Genomic DNA, 23198 nt, shown 5'->3' on the forward strand with positions numbered 1-23198 from the left:
GATTTAAATGATAAATTGTTTCCTTGATGGGGTTGGCATATTCTTGGGCTCTACTAGGTCCCAAGATTATACTGAATCTGTTAATGACCCTTTAAGTGAAACATTTGCGTTGGTTTCCGATGAAACTGAAATTAAGACTCTTTGCTCAGCCCCTGCAAGTAGCTGTACTGAACGCAAAACACATAAATTGCAGGAGCTGGGAAATGTCTCTGTAAATTGCACCCCCGGGAAAAAAATCAACACATTTCACTGGAGCCGGCAGAGCGCAGCCCGATGAAGCAACTTTCTCCCTTCCAGTGTAACATAACAGATAAAAATATTTTTGAACTTTGGAAAATATCAGGTTTTTTCATAGCGCGCAATGTGCTGATTTTTTTATCTTGATCATAAGAGGTAGAATGCTAGCATGACATGATTAGCACACTGCAGTCAACTAGTGCTGAAATTGGGAAGAAAAAATACTCCGGGAATTAATACATTGGGGGAATTGGTGTGTGTGTGTCAGAAAAGAGGCGGAGTCACACGAGGCAGAGCTTGATAAGCAGAGTATGCAGTCAACTTATACATTTATTTAAAGAAAAATCTTCTGCAAAGATTGCCATAGGGGCCAAATGTGGCAAGACAGCGGTTCTAGCTTACTTCTAAAAAAACAAGCATTTGCAATGCAATAGGTCTCGCATTATTTAAGTTTGAGCTATTAGCATTGTAAATGGCAATTGTTTTTTGCTTTATGCTATAGTTTTTTTTTTACATAAAAAGCTTCATATAAAATATGTTTTATTAAAGTTATTTATGCAGTATCTAAATTTTGTTTGCATAAAACAGTATAATAATATCTTAGTAAAAAAGTCAAATATTTTAATGGAAATTCACCAAATGTTCATTTATGTGTTGGTTTTGAAAATAGCTAAATTAATAGCTTTGTCATTTACAATGCCAATAGTTATAACTTTCGCAAATGTGACACCTATAGCATTTGTAATGCAACATTTGTATTTACGTGACTTAGATGTATTGATATTACAAATAACAATGGCTTTTAATTTTTTTTAATACTTAATAAAAGTGATTGTAATTTATAATGGCAATAGCTTAAACTTTTGTAAATAACTTTTGTGAAGATTATGTTCAGTGTATTTTATTGTAACAAAATCCAAGAACAGAAGTGAAATATTAACATCTTTTTGTGACATTTGTAATAAAGCTTGAAACATTGAGAGAATATATTTGTGCTGTGGTGGTGCTGAGTGATGCTGTGGTGGTGCTGAATGGGGCTGTGGTGATGCTGAGTGATGCAGTGGTGGTGCTGAGTGGTGCTATGGTGGTGCTGTGGTGGTGCTGAGTGATGCTGAGTGATGCTGTGGTGGTGCTGAGTGGTGCTGTGGTGGTTCTGAGTGATGCTGTGGTGGTTCTGACTGATAATGTGGTGGTGCTGAGTGACTGTACTCACTGTCACTCTGCACTCACTGTCACTCTGCACCCACTGTCACTCTGCACGCACTCTGCACTCACTGTCACTCTGCACTCACTGTCACTCTGCACTCACTGTCACTCTGCACTCACTGTCACTCTGCACTCACTGTCACTCTGCATGCACTCTGCACTCACTGTCACTCTGCACTCACTCTGCACTCACTGTCACTCTGCACTCACTGCCACTCTGCACTCACTGCCACTCTGCACTCACTGTCACTCTGCACTCACTGTCACTCTGCACTCACTGTCACTCTGCACGCACTCTGCACTCACTGTCACTCTGCACTCACTGTCACTCTGCACTCACTCTGCACTCACTGTCACTCTGCACTCACTGTCACTCTGCACTCACTGTCACTCTGCACTCACTGTCACTCTGCACGCACTCTGCACTCACTGTCACTCTGCACTCACTGTCACTCTGCACTCACTGTCACTCTGCACTCACTCACTCTGCACTCACTGTCACTCTGCACTCACTGTCACTCCGCACTCACTGTCACTTCGCACTCACTGTCACTTCGCACTCACTGTCACTCTGCACTCACTGTCACTCCGCACTCACTGTCACTCCGCACTCACTGTCACTCTGCACTCACTGTCACTCTGCACTCACTGTCACTCCGCACTCACTGTCACTTCGCACTCACTGTCACTTCGCACTCACTGTCACTTCGCACTCACTGTCACTCTGCACTCACTGTCACTCCGCACTCACTGTCACTCCGCACTCACTGTCACTCTGCACTCACTGTCACTCTGCACTCACTGTCACTCTGCACTCACTGTCACTCTGCACTCACTGTCACTCTGCACTCACTGTCACTCCGCACTCACTGTCACTCCGCACTCACTGTCACTCCGCACTCACTGTCACTCTGCACTCACTGTCACTCTGCACGCACTCTGCACTCACTGTCACTCCGCACTCACTGTCACTCTGCACTCACTGTCACTCTGCACTCACTGTCACTCTGCACGCACTCTGCACTCACTGTCACTCTGCACTCACTGTCACTCTGCACTCACTGTCACTCTGCACTCACTGTCACTCCGCACTCACTGTCACTCTGCACTCACTGTCACTCTGCACTCACTGTCACTCTGCACTCACTGTCACTCTGCACTCACTGTCACTCTGCACTCACTGTCACTCTGCACTCACTGTCACTCCGCACTCACTGTCACTCCGCACTCACTGTCACTCTGCACTCACTGTCACTCTGCACGCACTCTGCACTCACTGTCACTCCGCACTCACTGTCACTCTGCACTCACTGTCACTCCGCACTCACTGTCACTCCGCACTCACTGTCACTCTGCACTCACTGTCACTCTGCACGCACTCTGCACTCACTGTCACTCCGCACTCACTGTCACTCTGCACTCACTGTCACTCCGCACTCACTGTCACTTCGCACTCACTGTCACTTCGCACTCACTGTCACTTCGCACTCACTGTCACTCTGCACTCACTGTCACTCCGCACTCACTGTCACTCCGCACTCACTGTCACTCTGCACTCACTGTCACTCTGCACTCACTGTCACTCTGCACTCACTGTCACTCCGCACTCACTGTCACTCCGCACTCACTGTCACTCTGCACTCACTGTCACTCTGCACGCACTCTGCACTCACTGTCACTCCGCACTCACTGTCACTCTGCACTCACTGTCACTCTGCACTCACTGTCACTCTGCACGCACTCTGCACTCACTGTCACTCTGCACTCACTGTCACTCTGCACTCACTGTCACTCTGCACTCACTGTCACTCCGCACTCACTGTCACTCCGCACTCACTGTCACTCTGCACTCACTGTCACTCTGCACTCACTGTCACTCTGCACTCACTGTCACTCTGCACTCACTGTCACTCTGCACTCACTGTCACTCCGCACTCACTGTCACTCCGCACTCACTGTCACTCCGCACTCACTGTCACTCTGCACTCACTGTCACTCTGCACGCACTCTGCACTCACTGTCACTCCGCACTCACTGTCACTCTGCACTCACTGTCACTCTGCACTCACTGTCACTCTGCACGCACTCTGCACTCACTGTCACTCTGCACTCACTGTCACTCTGCACTCACTGTCACTCTGCACTCACTGTCACTCCGCACTCACTGTCACTCCGCACTCACTGTCACTCTGCACTCACTGTCACTCTGCACTCACTGTCACTCTGCACTCACTGTCACTCTGCACTCACTGTCACTCCGCACTCACTGTCACTCCGCACTCACTGTCACTCTGCACTCACTGTCACTCTGCACGCACTCTGCACTCACTGTCACTCCGCACTCACTGTCACTCTGCACTCACTGTCACTCTGCACTCACTGTCACTCTGCACGCACTCTGCACTCACTGTCACTCCGCACTCACTGTCACTCCGCACTCACTGTCACTCTGCACTCACTGTCACTCTGCACTCACTGTCACTCTGCACTCACTGTCACTCTGCACTCACTGTCACTCCGCACTCACTGTCACTCCGCACTCACTGTCACTCTGCACTCACTGTCACTCTGCACGCACTCTGCACTCACTGTCACTCCGCACTCACTGTCACTCTGCACTCACTGTCACTCTGCACTCACTGTCACTCTGCACGCACTCTGCACTCACTGTCACTCTGCACTCACTGTCACTCTGCACTCACTGTCACTCCGCACTCACTGTCACTCTGCACGCACTGTCACTCTGCACGCACTCTGCACTTACTGTCACTCTGCACGCACTCTGCACTCACTGTCACTCTGCACGCACTCTGTACGCACTGTCACTCTGCACGCACTGTCATTCTGCACGCACTCTGCACTCACTGTCACTCCGCACTCACTGTCACTCTGCACTCACTGTCACTCTGCACTCACTCTGCACTCACTGTCACTCTGCACGCACTCTGCACTCACTGTCACTCTGCACTCACTGTCACTCTGCACTCACTGTCACTCTGCACTCACTGTCACTCCGCACTCACTGTCACTCCGCACTCACTGTCACTCTGCACGCACTCTGCACTTACTGTCACTCTGCACGCACTCTGCACTCACTGTCACTCTGCACGCACTCTGCACGCACTGTCATTCTGCACGCACTCGTCACTCTGCACTCACTGTCACTGCACTCACTCTGCACTCACTGTCACTCTGCACTCACTCTGACTCTGCACGCACTCTGCACTCACTGTTTCTGCACGCACTCTGCACTCACTGTCACTCTGCACTCACTGTCACTCTGCACTCACTCTGCACTCACTCTGCACTCACTGTCACTCTGCACTCACTGTCACTCTGCACTCACTGCCACTCTGCACTCACTGCCACTCTGCACTCACTGCCACTCTGCACTCACTCTGCACTCACTGTCACTCTGCACTCACTGTTTACAAAAGCATTAAAAGTCGATTTAGTTAGTTGTGTGCCTTGTGCAAGAAAGCTTAACTGTGCACTCACCCAGTATGCTTTCAAACGCTCATCAACATCAAGGTTGTCACAGTATGTGACCTTTTTCCAACAAAATACCAAGCCTCATAGGTTAAAAACACATTTATCCCACATCAACTACGTGCAAAGGAAAAGTAATGTATGTTGTACGTCTCTTAGCAGCTAAGTGGCCCCATTTCAAGTATGACGCCTTAAGCAAGTGCAGGCTGTTGTTAAGTCAATAATAAGTAGCATTCGGGGATTTGTCTTAACTTTGGACGTTTGTAAAACTCCTGAAAAGTGCTGGTGGTTAAACGACTAGGAGTGAAACTCTGCCTGTGATAAATAGGCAGGATGTTGTCTTTGTCTGACATTTATGTGGGAAAATCTGGTGTTGTATGGAAGCTTGCACTGAAAGAGCTTTGGCTATGTTTTGTAGCGGATAAAGCAGTCACAAATCAAAGACCATGTGCTTAGCGTGTATGTAAAACTCTGAGAAAATGACAGGTGTAAAAAAAGAACAAACGGAAAAGCGTTTTCAATCTGTTATATTAACTCATAAGTGACGGTCAAAGTGTTCCGGTAATAATATTGTTGTTGTTCCAAATTGAGAAGTGGGCCATGAATGACGAGGTATTTTACTACAATCATTCTTATCTAATAAATATTTTAGCGCCTCGCCAGGCATAATTAGCACTATATGTAGTAAATACTCACAGCCCGGTCGGGGTTCTCGAAGCGGTGCGGTGGTCGGTCTCGAACTTTGTGAGACTCAGACTGCTGCTGTTCTTAATCAGCTGGATTGTCTGATCGCTGCCTGTAAATCGCTCTTCACTGCAGCGAATCCACTAAAGAGAGGCCATGGCGGTGGTGCTCGTAACTAGTATATTTTTCTGTACAGCGCGGGGACTGGCTGAAAAAGATTCCCAGGGCCGTCATTAGCGCTTTCGCGCGCTACCAGATTGACGGCCCTGGGATCCACATACACTGTAGGCCGAGCCCTGCACCACCACTAAGGTAGGTGGTGCAGTATTTGCAAGCATGTGCGCTTGCACTTTCCAACACGTGTGCAGTGCCAGCTGCTCAGTTATAGCCGGACGTCGGGGGTGACGGGTGACCGGCTTGTACATCACTGTCCCTTTCAGTCCCGACTGACTCCCTACCAAAATCCTGCGCAGCCGCCGCCCGCAACTTAGTGCCGCCTGGGGCGGACCGCCCCCCTCGCCCCCCCCTAGCTACGCCAGTGGCTGGAGGGGACGCGCGCATTTTTTATGCAGCGTTTTGCGCCGGCCTGCGACCAGGAAGTCAGGCAGGCCGGGCGGGACAACCGGAAGTAGGAGGGCGGGAGCCTACCCCGCCTCCCACGGAAGAGCCGCGATTGTTTGGCGCACCGGAGCAGGCAGGAGCCTACCCTGCGCCCCGGTGCCGAAGAAGGGAAGAAGAGTCTTGCTGCCGGTGGGAGCCGCTGCACTGAGGATGCCGGTGAGTGGGGCTTCGCCTTGTTGGGGGGGGGGCATCTGTGTGCGCGCGCGCGCGGCGGCGGACTGTGTATGTGTGTGAGCGTGCATGTGTGTGTGTATGTGTATGTGTCCTGGAGTCTGTGTGTATGCGTGTGTGTGACGGGGGGGGGGGTTGCCTGTCTGGGTGCCTGCGTGTCTGTGTAAGTGTAAATGCGTGTGCGTGGAGCCGAGAGGAGAGGGGCTGGTGTGTGTGGAGGGGTCTCTGTGTATGCGTGTAGGTGACGGGGGTGTGCGTGTGTATGTGCGCATGCGTGAGTGCTGTGTATGCGTGTGGCTGTGATGTGTGCATGCGTGAATGTTGACGCGCGTGCACGCAGCTCAATCCAGCCAGGATAAGCTCGTCACAGTTTCTTGTCCCTCATTCCCCCGTGTCAGGCAGCTTTAAGTCTCCAGCCTGGACGCATCCTTCGGATGCGATGTCCAGGCGAGACCTAAAAAGGCTGCATTAAAAAAGTTTAAAGACATCTGCTGCAGAGATCTCATAGAGCAATTTTGAGGGGATCATAATAGCAGTAAGATAACTCTGGAGCTAATGCAGTTCTGGGAGAGATCTGTGTTTTGTCCAATCACAGTTTTGACTCCTAAAGTAGCACAGAGGATTCATGTGTTTTATGTAAATAGGTAATTGGAGTACTACTTTTGACATTGAGAACATTTTGTTACTTCCAGTTCATAAGTAGCAATTCTTCTCATATAGCAAGTGATCTCTTTACTGCCATCAAGAAGCTGCATGCAAACTGTAAGGTATGGGTTTAGACCCTTATTATTTTTGTTCAATCATCTCTATTAGACTGACAAGTAATTCTCCTCTGGGAATTGATATAGTCTTGTTAGTACAGACAACCCCAATCACAGTGTTAAATTTATGTCCTTAATTTGCATTTCATGCCGTGTTTCTTCTGACTGTTACTCTTAACATATGGGGTCTGATTACGATGTTGGTCGGAAAGTTTCCTGACCGACATGGTAGGTATAATGTCAGACTGCTGAATTATATATAATATAATTTTATACACACTGTCTAGAAATGAATCACTCTGCAGACAGTCTACAATGGACTATATTAGAGTCACACAAACAGATCACACACCAGGCACTCTTTAAAATCGAACAGAGATGGGCCCATCGCCTGGCAACAGACAGCACTGGTCTCAATGACTCCATCCCCTGGAGCAGTCTGTCCATGACTTGATCTAGACATTCCGCCAACCATGTTTGCTCTCTGTGTCCTTGTTAAACACCCTATTGGCCTTAGTTTTATTGACTGCAACATACACTGTTTTCCACCTCAATTGCAGTCATTTACCCAACTAGGTCATCCCAGGAAATACCTCTGAGTCGCATATAGGTTGATCGTTCCATCCCTGCCCCTTTATCCTGCCAGAGTCTTTCCTGGCTACAGATACCCTCTTTTTGTCCCTTTTCCTGTTGTTTGCTAAACCAAAGGACTAATATAGTTTTTCACCCTACACCGTCTCTTTCTCCATCTAGAGAAGGCGATCTTGGGCTATTGGCCTTATGGCGACTTTATATACACTAAAATATGGCCGACGCAATTGAGTGCCCAAGCTTGGCCGGGTATTAACGCTACCACGCATGCGCGAGCTTTTCTGCTGAAACCATCATCACGTGACGAGGGTTTTGCGAGTATTGAGTCAGGAGCGTTTAAAAACTAGAAGTCTCCATCGAGACGCTGCTCCGGTCTCTCTTCCTCCTCCCCCCGACGTGCGGGTAGGTTCTACAGGCAAGTCCGGACTGCGGACAGGTAAGATGGCATTATTTCCACCCCGTGGGGGCCACGCTTGGACATTCACACGGTCCGCCCACTTTCTCTGAGGCTGGGTTGTTGCGCTTGCTCGCCTATTTACTGGCGGCCGGTGCAGTCGGTTCTTCTTGAGGACCACGGATGTGTTGTGGTGCCTCCACGGTTTCTTGTGTGGCCGCGCTGCCTCACCACTGCCCCCTTACAACGAACGGGGCAGGGTGACACCTCTGCCTACTTGATGACATGGGACGCTAGTTCACATCTCGCTGAGGTATCGAGAGACTGACCTGCCCGCCCTTGGTTGCTTGACTTGAGGCTCGCTACTTCCCTACCCTCATGACAATCCAGTGTTTTCTGGTCACCTTACAGCCACTTCCGGGCTTGTAATCACTTCCCTTACCCCTGTGTCTCTTTTCCCCACCACTACTTAGGTACCCTAAACTTACGGTGTCAAGCACACAGGAGATGACCGTTGAAACCTTTTTTATTCCTGTGTAGGGTGAGAGTTCTAACATACCTTGTACTTCTTTTTACCCTTCTTACAATTGTAGACTATGGTGACCCTTGTTTCAGTCTCTGCATCTGGGCTGTATTTACTCCCACTTTGGATTGTTTGCATTGCCTCAAACCTGAGTAAATTACTAGGAACTTACAACACTATATATATATATTACAGTCCACCCCACTTCCCTAACTACTTTTGTTATGAATTAGTATGTAACCAATGGTGATGACCTAGTGTAATTACAGTATGCGCCATGGACAGTAAGTTGTACCTTTTTGTCGCCCTTTCTTAGGTCCCACTTAGAGACTGCAGGACCACCTGGCCTGCATTGATTTTTCCAAGTGGAAGGTAGTATTTCCCCTCTTCTTACTGTGTAGCACCCCTCACTTGAATTTTAGGTCCTGACGAATTGCTCCTTTGAGCATGAAACATGTTGACCTCTAGGTAGATGGATCATAGCACTAGCGTGTTCCATTCTACTCACTGTTTTTAATAAAGTAGTGAACCACATTAATAAAATCCCCGTGGATTTACTAACTTTTTTTTTAATGCACCCATTGGCAGGAACAAAAGATCCCTGATAAAGAGCCCCTTTATGGGAGCCCGTCAAATATTGCAGCGCCAGATTGACGAGGAGCAGAACCCAAATGATGAAGCATAACACCTAGCTTGCTGGGTGTATGAGGGTTTTAGTTCCGGAAGGGGAATCCCCCTCCCCTTCCATTCTCTGTGCCTTACCTCACGGTTGGGCTTGGTTACATACCCTTTCTTTGTCCCCAGGAAACAGCGTATTTCTTTTGCTGTTGCAGTTCTATCGCCCTTACGCTGGACCCCATTAATTATCCGCCCTTTCAATCCCCTTAATTGTTATTTGCTGAATTATGATGACAGTAGACAGAGTTTAAACCAGCAGGGGAATCCGAAGCTGTTCCAAAGGACTCTAGGAGCCCGTCAGTCAGCTGGAAAATGCTTATAATACCTTAAAGACGGCGTGTCTGCCATCGGGATTATGATATCTGGGTCCGACAGCCAATCCATGTCGACAGCCAATCCATGTCGGCCTTTCTGACATGGATTGGCTGTCTGAAACATGACTTTGGGGGCCCCTAGCAGGGCCCCCTTCCCCCCTGGCCCTTAGCATTTGGGCCTGGGGTGCACAAACCTCTCTGCACCGGGTGACAGGCACCTCACAGTACTTGACACACAGTGCAGGGATGTTTATAAACTTCCATTTTTCAATAGGAGCTTGTGCTGCGGGTAGTTTCGGCCTGCCGCACAAGCTCCCATTGAAAAAATTGAAGTTTGCGACTGCACGATGTGCGATCGCATCCTAATGGGGTTGTCGGAACCGCCGACCTATTGTCAGGCGGTTTCTTCCCCAAAATGGTGTCTGTCTGAGGCAACTCTGACCAGCTTGGTAATTAGGCCCATTATGTCTACGAGTATGGACGATATGTGATAACTACAACACCCTCGTTGTCTTAAATAACATTTCCAATATATTGATTTGCATACTTGTTTGATTTATTGTCTCTGTGTGTGATGTGAACCGCTCTGACACCCTATACTGGAAAGAGCACTATAAAATAACTTAATAAAAAATAAATGAATAGGTGCCATTTAAATTACTGTTAATGCAATTACTCATAGCCTCATATAAATCTTGCATTCTTGCAGTGCATGCACACCTCTAACGTGGAGGGGAAGCTTGAACAAAGTAAAAAACCTGCCTCCAAGTCATAGCTTCTCTACACTACTTGTAAACTGATAAGATGTGTGCCTTTGTTTCCTTCCATTGCATTGCTATCTGTGTGTTAGGTTCCAGATGGCGCCCAGGCAGGATGATACTTGAACAAAAGAATGAACGATGGTCCTTTAAATTATGCCTTTGTTTGTACCCGGTCGAAGTAAAAATAAGAAAGCCCCCTCACTACCTGCAGGTTGCTGCACCGAATGGAATGCAGACAACGTGTGAGCGCTGCTGAATTGTTTCATGGTGTTGGAAAATTACATAAGGATAAATTCAGCATATTTCCCTGGGTTGGCCGGATCTCACATCCGGTCCAGAAAAGGCCACCAGAACTGGGATCCTCTACTTTAATTCACTGCACCCAACTGTATATGATTTCCTGTATGCTTCTGCTGCAGCACTGCATATACAGCGAAATTAACTTGGGGAAGATCGGTCATCTACTCCCTTTTTGTCATCCTCTTCCCTGCACGACTGCATGTTTGTGGGGTTTTCTTTATGTGCATTAGACAGCCGATATTGTGGCCAGGGCTTACCACCTACATTCCAGTCCTTCTACATTTGTGCTGGTAGCAGTTTGTGTACTCCTGTCTCTTATTGTACTTTGATCTATGAATGAAGGGATTTCCTGGCAAAAGAGATGTACACCACTATCTCCGCAATCTATATAGCTCTGCATTGAGGCACCACATAGAATTTTAGGACACAGCCAGATTTATTTGACATTGTTTTCCTAAAATCCCTTGTCCGTGGTTAAAGTCAATTCTGTGCAGCTAGATAGGCTTCATAAATCTACCTGTTCTGTGAAAAAAATCCACTTGTTCCTTTTGATGCCATGCAGCCAGGTGCCTGATTATGGCAGAGTTCCCATTACATCCGAGCTCTGGTAATAATCTTTCAGATTATGCCAGGGCTCACATTGTATTAGGATTGGCATTCAGCAAGGCTCTGATCCTGCCTTTGTTTTAGCAAATCTACAGGTATTGGCTCGAAGTAGGTGGGAAGTAGTAGTTCCAAGGTTGGAATGCCTTGTACATCTATGGGTGTGAGTTACTGACATGTTTAAGAGCATTTACCAACTCCCCTTCAAACTCTCTTTCACCAGGAAAGTTTGGAACTTGACACCTAGCAAAGACCGGAGTAAAAGGGTAAGAATAGGACAAAGGGGGTGGTGAAAAATTAATTTGCAATCGCTCAGCAGATTTTCAAATGAGCAAATCTACAAGTGTATGTTTCCTTATGTGTAAATGGAATTCAGAAAAGTGTACTTGGAGTTCGATTCCTTGGCCTACTTCTGTAAACCTTTCTTAATTCCTCAAAGTGTGCAATTGTCTTGCTTTACACTCAATAAATTCAAAGGCATCGGTAAAGCAAGAAAACACCTGATAAAGGGCTCCACCTTCACCAAATGAGGCACATCAAGAGACAGTTTTCAGAATAAAGCATCGGGTTGTATTAGTGCAACACTCTCTAACATGAAGGCTTTCCCAGATGTCAAAAACAACATGTGTATATATATATATATATATATATATATATATATATATATATATATATATATATATATATAATAAAAATATGTGTGTGTGTGTGTGCAAGCATTTAATTATGGTAAAACACATGAGGATAATAAACACTTACAAGTCAGATAATAATTAAACATTCACAAGTGAAATGCAAGGCAGCAAAATCTAAGCAGATAAAAATAGACATTCAGTGCAAGAAACAAGTGCTGTTAAATGCAAGTAATCAAATAAAAGAAATACACACTATCAAATAAAAGACTCAAATATAAAGAGCATGTATACACAGAATGGAACTTTATAAAATCTATACTTAGAATACATCAGATAATGCCAATGAACAAGAACCAATGAATAAAAATAGTTCACAGGCTGGTCACTCAGCACAGAGACAAAAACACATGTAGAATTATCTCTATATATATCTTAATACCAGTGATCAGAGAAAATACCTCAGTGGCTGGAATATCTTTATCGTAGCCCACACAAGACTGGGGGGATCCCAAATTACAGTCCTGGGGTCAAGAGAGAGTCTCTTGACCCTCATCAAGCCAGGAAATAAAGCACTAAGTAAATGCGTCTCGCCGGTGAGAACCCGGTTTCTAAGCCAAGAAACCCCAGTTTTATAATATTCTCAGTGCACGAGAAGGCACCCTATTCAGCAAGGAAATTTACTGGTGCTGGCCAAGCTCCTGCGAGCATTCCAAGGCAAATGATTTCTCACGCTTTCTCCTCCACATGTTCCAGCCCCTTATCTTAGAGAAGCTTATGAAAGTAGAAAACATCTCCAAAAGTACAGAAACGCCCTGAAAGAGGAAAACAATCTTGAACGTGAATAACCTAAATAACCATGAATAACCTTGGGCGGGGGGGCTGCTTGTGTGAGTGTGTGTGCAGAACTCAAGCAAGACGGAGTCAGAATTCAAGATAGAGTTAGGGCACGTTAAAGCCCTTAGGTAAAACTGCATTTCACAATGTACAGCATAATGCACATTTGAGTACTACTGCCTACAATACTATACTCCGAGACAGAGAAGTACATTCCACACATTTCTCTCTCTCATGCCTTCAAACACACATCCCACACGTTCTGTTTCCAGTGAAGGCTGCTGTGAAACACTACTACTCTGAAGCTATAAGGAGACACAAAATGAAATCACAAGTTAAAATGCAAGTGCTCAGAAAATGATGTTGTACATTCATGTTATAGTAAATTAAAACACAGTCAATTAAAACAATGGTAGTCAAAGCTCATCATGTGGTCCCATATGAGTGCATACAGCACTACAGAAATATACACCAATGTAAGAGCAGGCAGGTGCGCACTTTTGCAAGCCTAGAACAGATTTTAAATAACAAAGCCTCAAACATATGGTAAATTACGTTGCACAGTAGTTTAGGAAAATGTTTTTTGTCATGGTACATCTATTCGGATGTATATTTATTTTTAAAGCAAACTAACCAATTTTGTTTTCAGTTTTCGGCATACATTTGCATATACATGTGAAGAATTTTGGGAGAATTTTGGGTAGCCTCAAATGTTCACGTTTTTATATTGGAACCATTGTCAGTAATGCAGGCTGAGCTCGCTGTGTTTTACTTGGAATGCTTACACTATTTAGTAGACTTGTAATTGAAGAATCCTATATAAACGTTTTGAACAACTTATAAATAAAGATACAAATTGTGCCTTGGTTGCAGACAATCATCTATTAAAGACCCATGCTTTCGTACTTAAACTGGCAGCAAAACGGGTTGTGCTGCAGGGAGTTGGGCTTACTTTTCCAATGGACAAAATAACCATGAACACTTTTTGTCCTTGACCTCAAACATCGTGTCATGAATCTTCTGCAATAAGAATTCACCAACCCTGTTTCAAGTCTCCTATTTCAAGGAAAGGGGTTTCAAAGCATCGCCCGGTACCTAGTACTTTGCAGCATTTGTGATTCTAATTCGAGTTGTCTCCTCCCTGGCCATCTTGGGGTTCCTTCTGGAAGATGCATTGCCAGTCTTGGGCAACCCCTATCTGCAGAAAGCTGCTACTTAAAATGATTTGTGCCCATTTTTGAGTGGCGCAGGTACCATGCAGCCCATGATGGAAGCCACATTCACCAATAAGTTGTGAAGTTTTGTGTTTGCAGTTGGATAAGCAAGCTCCAAGTGTCTAACAAATTTGATATATACCAAGTGTACATTTATAGTACCACATACGTGTGCGAAACAGTCCTTGTGTAAAAAGTGTTCTGTGGCCAGATACATTTGACGGTATGTCTCTGAAAAACACTCAGAAGGAAATCATTTCCACCACAGCGGCAAACCCCAGGAATGAAATCAAGAATAACTTGGAAGCCAAAAGTCCCAGAATGTAACCATCTATAATATTAATCATTTTTATTTCATGATTAATTAAAATCTTACAATTCAAGAATAACCAACACTCAATCACTAAAACGTATCTTCACAAGAGAGTTCATAAAATACATTAAATACGCAAATTCAATTCATCATTATTACGATTCATTATTACTAATATTAAAATAACAATTATTTACAGTTATAAGTTCTTGATTTTTGTGCAGTATCTCATGTGCAAACATCTGGGGAAAACCTAAATCTTAGGGCAATCCTTGATTAAAGTTTTACGTTATGAATTCACAGCACAGTTCTGCTACCTGCTGTGCTTAATGCACAAGGCAAAAGACATAACTGAACTAATATTTTTACGGATGAAAATGACACTATGCTCATGATTGACAGCAACTCTAATTGTTCTGCTGCATAAGGAGAAAACTGTTAGTGGACCATCCTTTTCCATCCAAAATTGCCAAATTGTGGAATTCACTCCCAGCAAAGTCTACCGCAAAACGCCTGGAGTTTAGAAACAAGCATTTGCAATGCAATAGGTCTCGTATTAGGAAAGTTTGAGCTATTGGTATTGTAAATTACAATTTTGTTATTTAGGTTTTGTTTTTGAAAATAGCTAAATTAATAGCTTTGTCATTTACCATGCCAATAGTTATAACTTTCGCAAATGTGACACCTATAGCATTTGTAATGCAATATGTGTTGTATTTACGTGACTTACATGTATTGATAATACAAATAACAATGGTTTTTAATTTTTTTAATAATTAATACTTAAATAAAAGTTATTGTAATTTATACTGGCAATAGCTTAAACTTTTGTAAATAACATTTGTGAAGATTATGTTCAGTGTATTTTATTGTGACGAAAATCCAAGAACATATGTCAAATATTAACATCTTTTTGTTACATTTGTAATAAAGCTTGAAACATTGAGATAACATATTTGAACCAGTTGTTGAATGGTTGTCAAAGGGGCTCGGGGGCTCGGAAGAGAAAAGAGCGTGAAAATGAGACAATTTGCCGACATGATAAAAGACAGCCGTACAGAGAGAGACAAGAGTGAGCTGAGACGAGCATGCACAATTGTCTCCTTTCTCTTTGCACGCGGTGAAGGCAAAGCACGGACCATAGTGTAGCAGCCAATTAATACATGAAAGGCCGGCGTCTAAAAATGGAAGCGCTTGATCCTTTTTATTAGAATATGCAGCTAGGCGGAGGGAATAAGATTATGATGACCACGAGCAGTTTGGTGGATGAACGAAGGAGAAATAATACGATGAAAAGGGCAGCATCGTTGACAAGAAAATAAATTGTAGGCAAAATACGATTACATTTCCTAAAATCACGGGGGGACATTGGTTCAAAAGAATCCTGCAGAATTGTGTAAAAGCCTAGATTAAGGTTGCCGTTATGGAGGTTACTCAAGAGGTATAATGACCCGACTCTGAGTGTTCTGTTCTGATGTCTTACATAGATAGTATGGGCGTTTCTAAATTACCCACCACCTCGGCGCGTGCTAGCCGAAGGTGGCGGCTGGACCGCGCAGCACCCGGCGGATGCCATATCTGAGTTTGTGCGCACGCAAAACGAAACCTATCGTGGGGCGGGACTTCCGTTTTGTGAAGCCCGCGCCCACGGAGTGCCTGGAGGAGCAGTGGTGACGCGGGGCTCCCATGCCCAGAGAGCCCGCGGTCGGAGGCTGCACAAGACCGGAGTGCCGGGGAGCGGGGAGGGGGGGAGCAGGGAGGGGGGGGAGCGGGGAGGGGGGGTGCCTGTATCTGTGCGTGTGTCTGTGTGTGGGAGGGGGAGGGGGGATGTCTCTCCGTGAGTGTGTTTGTGTGTATGCTTGTGTATGTGACAGCCGTACAGGGAGAGACAAGAGCGAGCTGAGACGAGCATGCAGAATTGTCTCCTTTCTCTTTGCACGCTGTGAAGGCAAAGCACGGACCATAGTGTAGCAGCCAATTATTACATTAAAGGCCGGCGTCTAAAAATGGAAGCGCTTGATCCTTTTTTAATAGAATATGCAGCTAGGCGGAGGGAATAAGATTATGATGACCACGAGCAGTTTGGTGGATGAACGAAGGAGAAATAATACGATGAAAAGTCTCTCTGCGTGTGTGTGTGCTTGTGTATGTGTGTGCGCATGCGTGCAGGGGGAGGTGTGCCTGTATATGTTTACGCTTCCCAGGAGACAGCCGCGCGCGTGGCCTGCGCCGATCGCCTTTTGCGAGATGCGCACGCCAGGTGCGGTCTCCTGGGAAGCAGTGTCAGTAACAAAAGATCTCTGGCGAGACACAGCGCTTACGCGCTGTTTTCGCTACGAGACCTAAAAAACTGAAATCATGTCTCTTCTCTATCTGAACCTCAGAGTACAAACTAGAAAAAGGTTATTGCTGTCAACAGGAAGTACATTAAACACTTGCATCTTTTAGTACACGCATAATCAGGAGGATACACCTCTGAAACTACAAATAAAAACGTCATCGTGCAATTGAACTCTTTGCAATGACACAAGTTTTATACCATCACCAAAAATGCACGTCTTTCAAAACAGGTTTACTCCTGTCAGCTGAATCGGTTTCTTTCTGCCCAATACTACTTGTCCTTCCAGAATAACCCTCCTGAGCTCTTCCCTACCCTGCTCACTGACCCAACCTCTATAAGCATGATCCACAATACGTATAAACGTATTCTCTACCAACACTCCTGCCATCTGATAAACAGTACTCTAAGACACCCAAACAATAGTATAATACACTTTCTATACCACCGCCCAGCAGTATAATACACTTTCTATACTGCAAGCTTGCTATTCCCACATAGATATCTATACATAAACGAAGCATCTGCAACAGTAAATGAACAGCTAACTGTCCTCCAGACTGATATCCGCATTCAACTAATCGGTATACCAACTCTTAAAAATGTTGCATCATATAAGAGTAATAGCAACACTTAGAGCATAACCCTGTGCTCCATGGAGAAGCATCGTACTCACCCACTAAGTGCTTCATCAGGGGCAGTGAATTCTATTTAACTATATAATACAATAAAAAAGTTGATCATTTTATTGTCATGAATCACTAGTCTTGAAAACGTATGTGGCTCGAATATTGATGTTGGCACTCCTTTTTGTTTACAATGCTCTTTGTTCGTTTCTTTAGGTGACCTATCAGCTGAAAATACCTTGCACAGCTTTATGCATGGTCTTTATGCTTCAGCGGTCGCTGAACAGGTTGCAGTGGTTCTCCATTTTCATGTTATGTGGCGGAGTGACCCTGGTTCAGTGGAATCCCGCACAAGCAGGAAAGGTTCAGGTAAGCAGCATCAAACAAATGATACGAGCAGTGTTTGTAGACCTGGTCTGAATATTCACATGCGCATTTTCAGTATACCTGCTCATTCATTTTATTAATGGTTGGGTGCAAAATAATAACGTGCTCACACTTGCTGAAAACAGATTCAGTAGAATGAATCCATATAACTGAGCTAAAGTGGGATTTCTCAGGGCCTTCAGTGGAGAGGCGGAAATTGTTAAACTTCAAGAGGAAAACATTGTGTCTTCATGTGGAGTTCAAAAGAATGACTAACTGGATATATATGGAATTAGTTGGTATATATTATCGCAGATCACTGGATGTAGGATGTGTGGTAGACTCATGATTCTTCAACAAGTGATTGTTTGGCTGGTACAGGTTTTACTAGCTACTAGAGGAGACGCCCGAGTTGAGCATGACAATAAAGGTCCTTGTTGAGGCCAGAATTGGAATTCAGTGCAAATTGGAGATCGTAGGAGATGACTTATGGAATGTGGGATGCAGTGATAAACCAGACGACCACACCAGCTCTTTTAATGTTCACGCAGTTGGCAGTGCAAGAGGCAAGATTCCAAACTTATGATATATCTAGAATTTAATGCAAAGTACATGCGTAAGGTGCATCTCTGCCCCACTCTACTCTATGACACTGCACTCTGCACCACTCAACACCACTCTACTGCACTTTACACCAATGCACTCTACACCACTACATTCTATGCCAATGCACTCCATGTTCTCCATTCTATGCTACACCTCTGCACTCTACCTTGCATGACTCCACTCTACTCTGAAACAATCTACTCTACGCCACTGCGCTCTACTCTGCACCACTTTACGCCACTGCACTCTGCACCACTCAACTCTGCATCACTGCACTCTACACACTACTCAAAACCAATGCACTCTACACCAATCTACTCTGCACCACTGTACTTTACAGCACTTTAATCTATGCCACTCTATTACACTTCACTCTATGACACTACACTCTACGATAATCCATTCGATGATGCTCTACTTCACTCTATAACACTACTTCACTCTACGATGCTCTACGCAACTTCCTCTATGCCACTCTGTGCCACTTTACTCCACTCTTTTCTGTGACACACTACTCCATTATACTCCACTCTGACACTTTCTGCCACTTCACTCTACTCTACGCCACTCGACTTTACAAGACTCTGTGAGTCTACTCTCCTTCACTACTCTCCGGCACTCCAGTCTGACACTTTACTCTACAACACTCTACTCAACACCTTCTACTTGTCTCCACTCTACGGCACTCCACTCTAAGACACTCAGCTTCACGTTGACACGCTTTTCAACTCTATGCCAGTCTACTCCACTCTTTGCCCTTCCACTAGAAGACACTCTACTGCCAACCACGACATGCCACATCAATGTACACCACTCCACAACCTCTACGTCACTCCTTAGCATACCACTTTACTGCACTTTACAACACTCATCTCCACACCACTCTCCTTTACCCCACTAACTTTTAAGTATACTTAACAACAGCCATGCTGGTGTACAAGATGGATAAAATATATTGGCAAAGCCAATAGCTCTTGCATAGGCGGGGCCTATTGACTTTGCCAATGCTTGGTTTTGTAAGTAGTGATTGTATGTGTCTGTTAGTTGGGGGACATGGCTAAAAAAGTAGGGGAATTTGAGAAGGATGCTTGGTAGTTCATAGTAGTTAGAAAGGCTTGGGATGAGTCAGAGAGGAGGGATAGGACAAAAGTTAAATGAAGAAACTTTTTTATATCAAAGAAACTGAAATTATCTTGTACATAACTACACATGCACGTGACACTTGGTAAGGTTGTATTGGTTGGTGAAAATCACTCGATATGCACAGAAGCAGTGATATTTACATTGTTTCATGTGCACAATTCTCTTGTAGGGAGGTATGACATTTTTTCATGACCTTTCTCAGAGTTTTAGTAGCAGGCATTAACTCTTTTATAGCTGTGATTAGAAGCAGCAAATATGGCATTATCTGATATACACATGTCCTGTCGTGTATTATACTTTGCTCTCCATTAATGAATATATCTGCTAATTACAGTAAGCATTGTTCAATGACACATGCATATAAACACATAATATTTATACATATATATATACACATACCCACATACATATATACTTACATACACATATATACGTTTCTGTATATATATGTGTATATATATATATATATGTGTATGTATGTGTGTATGCATATACCCTTTATACATACATACACATATAGACCTATTTTTATGAGTGTTTGTGCCACTGATTTTCAGTGTCCAGAATTGGAGTATATGGTGTGCTCACATAATTGTTCTAAGAGTCTTCTACGCCTCATGAAATTGAAACAAATGTTTTCTATATCATATAAAGCCATTAGAAAGCCTCAAGATTTTGTATGGATATATAGGGTAAAACATGTAGGTGGTAATTGCACTGCATATTTCTGAAAGGCTGTTCGTTCAGAAGAACTGACAACTGAAAATGATTGTACATAGTTTGGGATTCTGGAAAAAAGTTATTGTTTAAGGAAAACCAACGTGCTGTAAATAAATGCATGTTAACTAAGTCAGTTGCAGGCCAACAACTGAACAGCAATTGTACAGATTGATAACAAATTCGTGTACCCATTTATACAATACTTATTCAACAATTTCTAACATCTCAAGGCAATTCTACCTGCGGAGTACTCCTCATCCATAAAGTATATATTTAAGTCACCCCTAGGGTAAGCTCTAACACAGCCCAGATGGCAAGGTGCAATATATTTAAAAAGTTGGGCATGTACTGCCATGTTTTACATGTCCTGGTTGTGAAAACCTCATACATTTTGTTTTTCACTGCTTCACGGTTTACCTCTACCATAGGATGACTTTGGGTTTCCTTGTTACATTTAATAAGTGATAACTTTCAATTAGGAGCAAGTAGGTTTGTCGTGTTTGGTGTCTAAAGAATAGTCATTTAAAACCCTTTTTATTAGTGAAGTTAGATTTTAAGTCACAATTTTGAAAATGGCATAACAATAGTGCAGCATCTGTGGGATGAAGGCCTTAAGGCAATGAAAAATACAGCGACGGTGGTCCCTGTACTACCGCATCTAGATAAAAAGTACAAAGCGCCTGACGATGGTGCAGCTGCCTTGACGGGCCACCCAAAACCGGACTCCGTAATTTCTCAGGCGGTGCAGAGAAAATCCCGCAACTCCTCTGCTCCTTGAACAACTCCTCCTGACAAGGAAGGAAGGAGATTGTACAATGCCGGGAAGAGATTCTCTTCAATGGCGAGTCTTCTGGTGCGGGCAAGCTAATGCCCTAGCTATATTGGGCAGATATGACCGCCAACTATGGTGTGATGTTGCACCGTTCCTGGATCAGCTTCCTCCAGAATCAAAAGTAGAAGCAAAAAAGGTCTTACAGCAAGATGGGGAACTTTTTCACAAATATCTATCTCCCGGACAAAAGGACAGGTTAGAAAAAATGCATCAATGGAGATCATTGACTCTGCCATGGACATTGCCACAACGGCGTTTCGTTCTCTGGCTGGAGCTGCGGTCCTTCGTTGCCAGGGGTGGCTGAAGGCGACCTGGTTTCAACCCGAGATCCAAAATAAGATCCTGGATCTTCCTTTTGATGGAGAAGCACTATTCGGGAAATTGATTGATGACACTCGCCAAGACATCAAAAATGACACTGAGACCTCCAGATCTTGGTGTACGCTTCAGTACCGCAAGATTCCTTTTAGAGGGTCCAGAGGCAAAAGTGCAAACTACAGAGGATCTTACCAACAACAGAGATACTCATCCTACGGCTCAGGTTCGCAACAATACCGCCAGCCTTATCAGCAAAGGCTGGACCAATCCTCCAAGAAGCCTAACAGAGGAAAGCAGGCTCGCCAGGGACGTGATACGTCCAAGCGACAATAGCGGCCTCCTGGCTTTTCCTACTGTACCCTCCTCCAAGAAGTCATCGGTGGGAGGCCGGGTATCCCAATACCTTCAGAATTGGTCCAAGATAATATCGGACCGTTGGGTGCTCAACATCATTCGAAAGGGCCATACCTTGGAATTCACTCACATCCCACCACCCAAGCCCCCTGCAGCCATTCCGTCAAAACACCTGCGTCTTCTGCGGCTCGAAGTTCATCAAATGCTCCTGAAGGGGGCAATAGAGCCGGTTCCCTCCGACCAAAAAGGACAGGGATTCTATTCCAGGTTCTTCCTGGTAAGGAAGACGCTAGAGAAATGGAGCCCTATTTTGGATCTCAGGGAGCTCAACACATATCTCCTCTCCGTGTCTTTCCGGATGGTCTCTCTTCAAGACATCCTGCGGCTGGTCAATCCGGGGAATTTCATGGCCACGCTCGATCTCGAGGATGCGTACTTTCATGTACCGATTCACCCAGCGCACAGAAGGTTTCTACGATTTACAGTAGCCAAGAGCCATTTTCAATTCAAGGTTTTACCCTTTTGTCTTCGCTCAGCCCCGAGGATCTTCACGAAGGTGCTGGCGCCAGTAGCGGCTTTCCTGCAAAGGAATAATTTTCAAGTCTTCCAAGGGAGCTGCGCGGGGCGCGGTTCAGGCATGTACAAACCTGTTTCAAAATCTAGGACTCACATTAAACAAAGACAAATCTCTGGTCCCATCCAGGAAGGCACGTTTCCTGGGAGCCATCCTGAACTCAAAACTCCCAAAAGCATTTCCAACCAGAGAAAGGCGGAAAAAACTGCAGTCCATGGCTCTGGACTTAAGAAAAAGAAGGTGTCTTTCAGTACGCTGCTACAAATCTCTGCTGGGGGTAATTTCGTCATGCATACCTCTGATTCCTCACTGCAGACTGCCAATGCGTCCTATTCAGGAGCAACTGGACATCCTATGGACACAGATTCACAGATCATTCGATGAAAAGGTGACAATCACTCCGACAATGAAAAGAGCGACCCTGTGGTGGACAGACCAGAGAAACTTGTCCCAAGGTCTATCCTTTGTAAGCGATCCATCTCCTCAAGTAGTGACAACGGATGCGCCAATGGATGCTTGGGGAGCAGCGATGCAAGACCTGCATGTCAGTGGCCATTGGTCTCCTCACGATCGTCGTCTCCACATCAATCTCTTGGAGCTAAGAGCAATAAAACTGGCTCTACAAGCCTTTCTCCCTCGCCTAGGAGGTTCGCAAGTTCTCATCAGGACAGACAACACCACGGCCATGCATTACGTGAACAAGGAAGGAGGAACCAGGTCTCTTCCGTTGTCGCAGGACGCTCAAAAGATCTGGGAATGGGCGATCCTTCACGGAATGTCGCTGCAGGCAGAACACCTGCCAGGAATTCTAAACGAGAATGCCGACAGACTGAGCAGGTTATCCTCGGTCAGTCACGAGTGGGAGCTAAACCAGCGAGTTCTAGAAGAGGTCTTCCGCCAGTGGGGCAGACCTGCAATAGATCTCTTTGCCACGCCAACCAACAAGAAATGCCGGTCTAATGCAAGCAGGCTTCACCACCGAGGATCATTGG

At 45.0% G+C, this 23198-nt stretch overlaps 1 protein-coding gene across 1 annotated transcript in view; it reads left to right on the forward strand.

Annotated features, from left to right (window-relative positions):
* Positions 1-23198, forward strand: part of SLC35A1 (solute carrier family 35 member A1) — a 259775-nt gene that overhangs the window by 166793 nt on the left and 69784 nt on the right. The window contains exon 4 of the mRNA XM_086926597.1: positions 17510-17662. Within this exon, the coding sequence (XP_086782723.1) occupies positions 17510-17662 (153 nt within the window). The remainder of the gene's footprint in view (positions 1-17509; positions 17663-23198) is intronic.

The sequence above is a fragment of the Lissotriton vulgaris genome, chromosome 6, assembly GCF_964263255.1.
Source record: "Lissotriton vulgaris chromosome 6, aLisVul1.2, whole genome shotgun sequence".
NCBI classification, from domain to species: Eukaryota; Metazoa; Chordata; class Amphibia; order Caudata; family Salamandridae; genus Lissotriton; species Lissotriton vulgaris.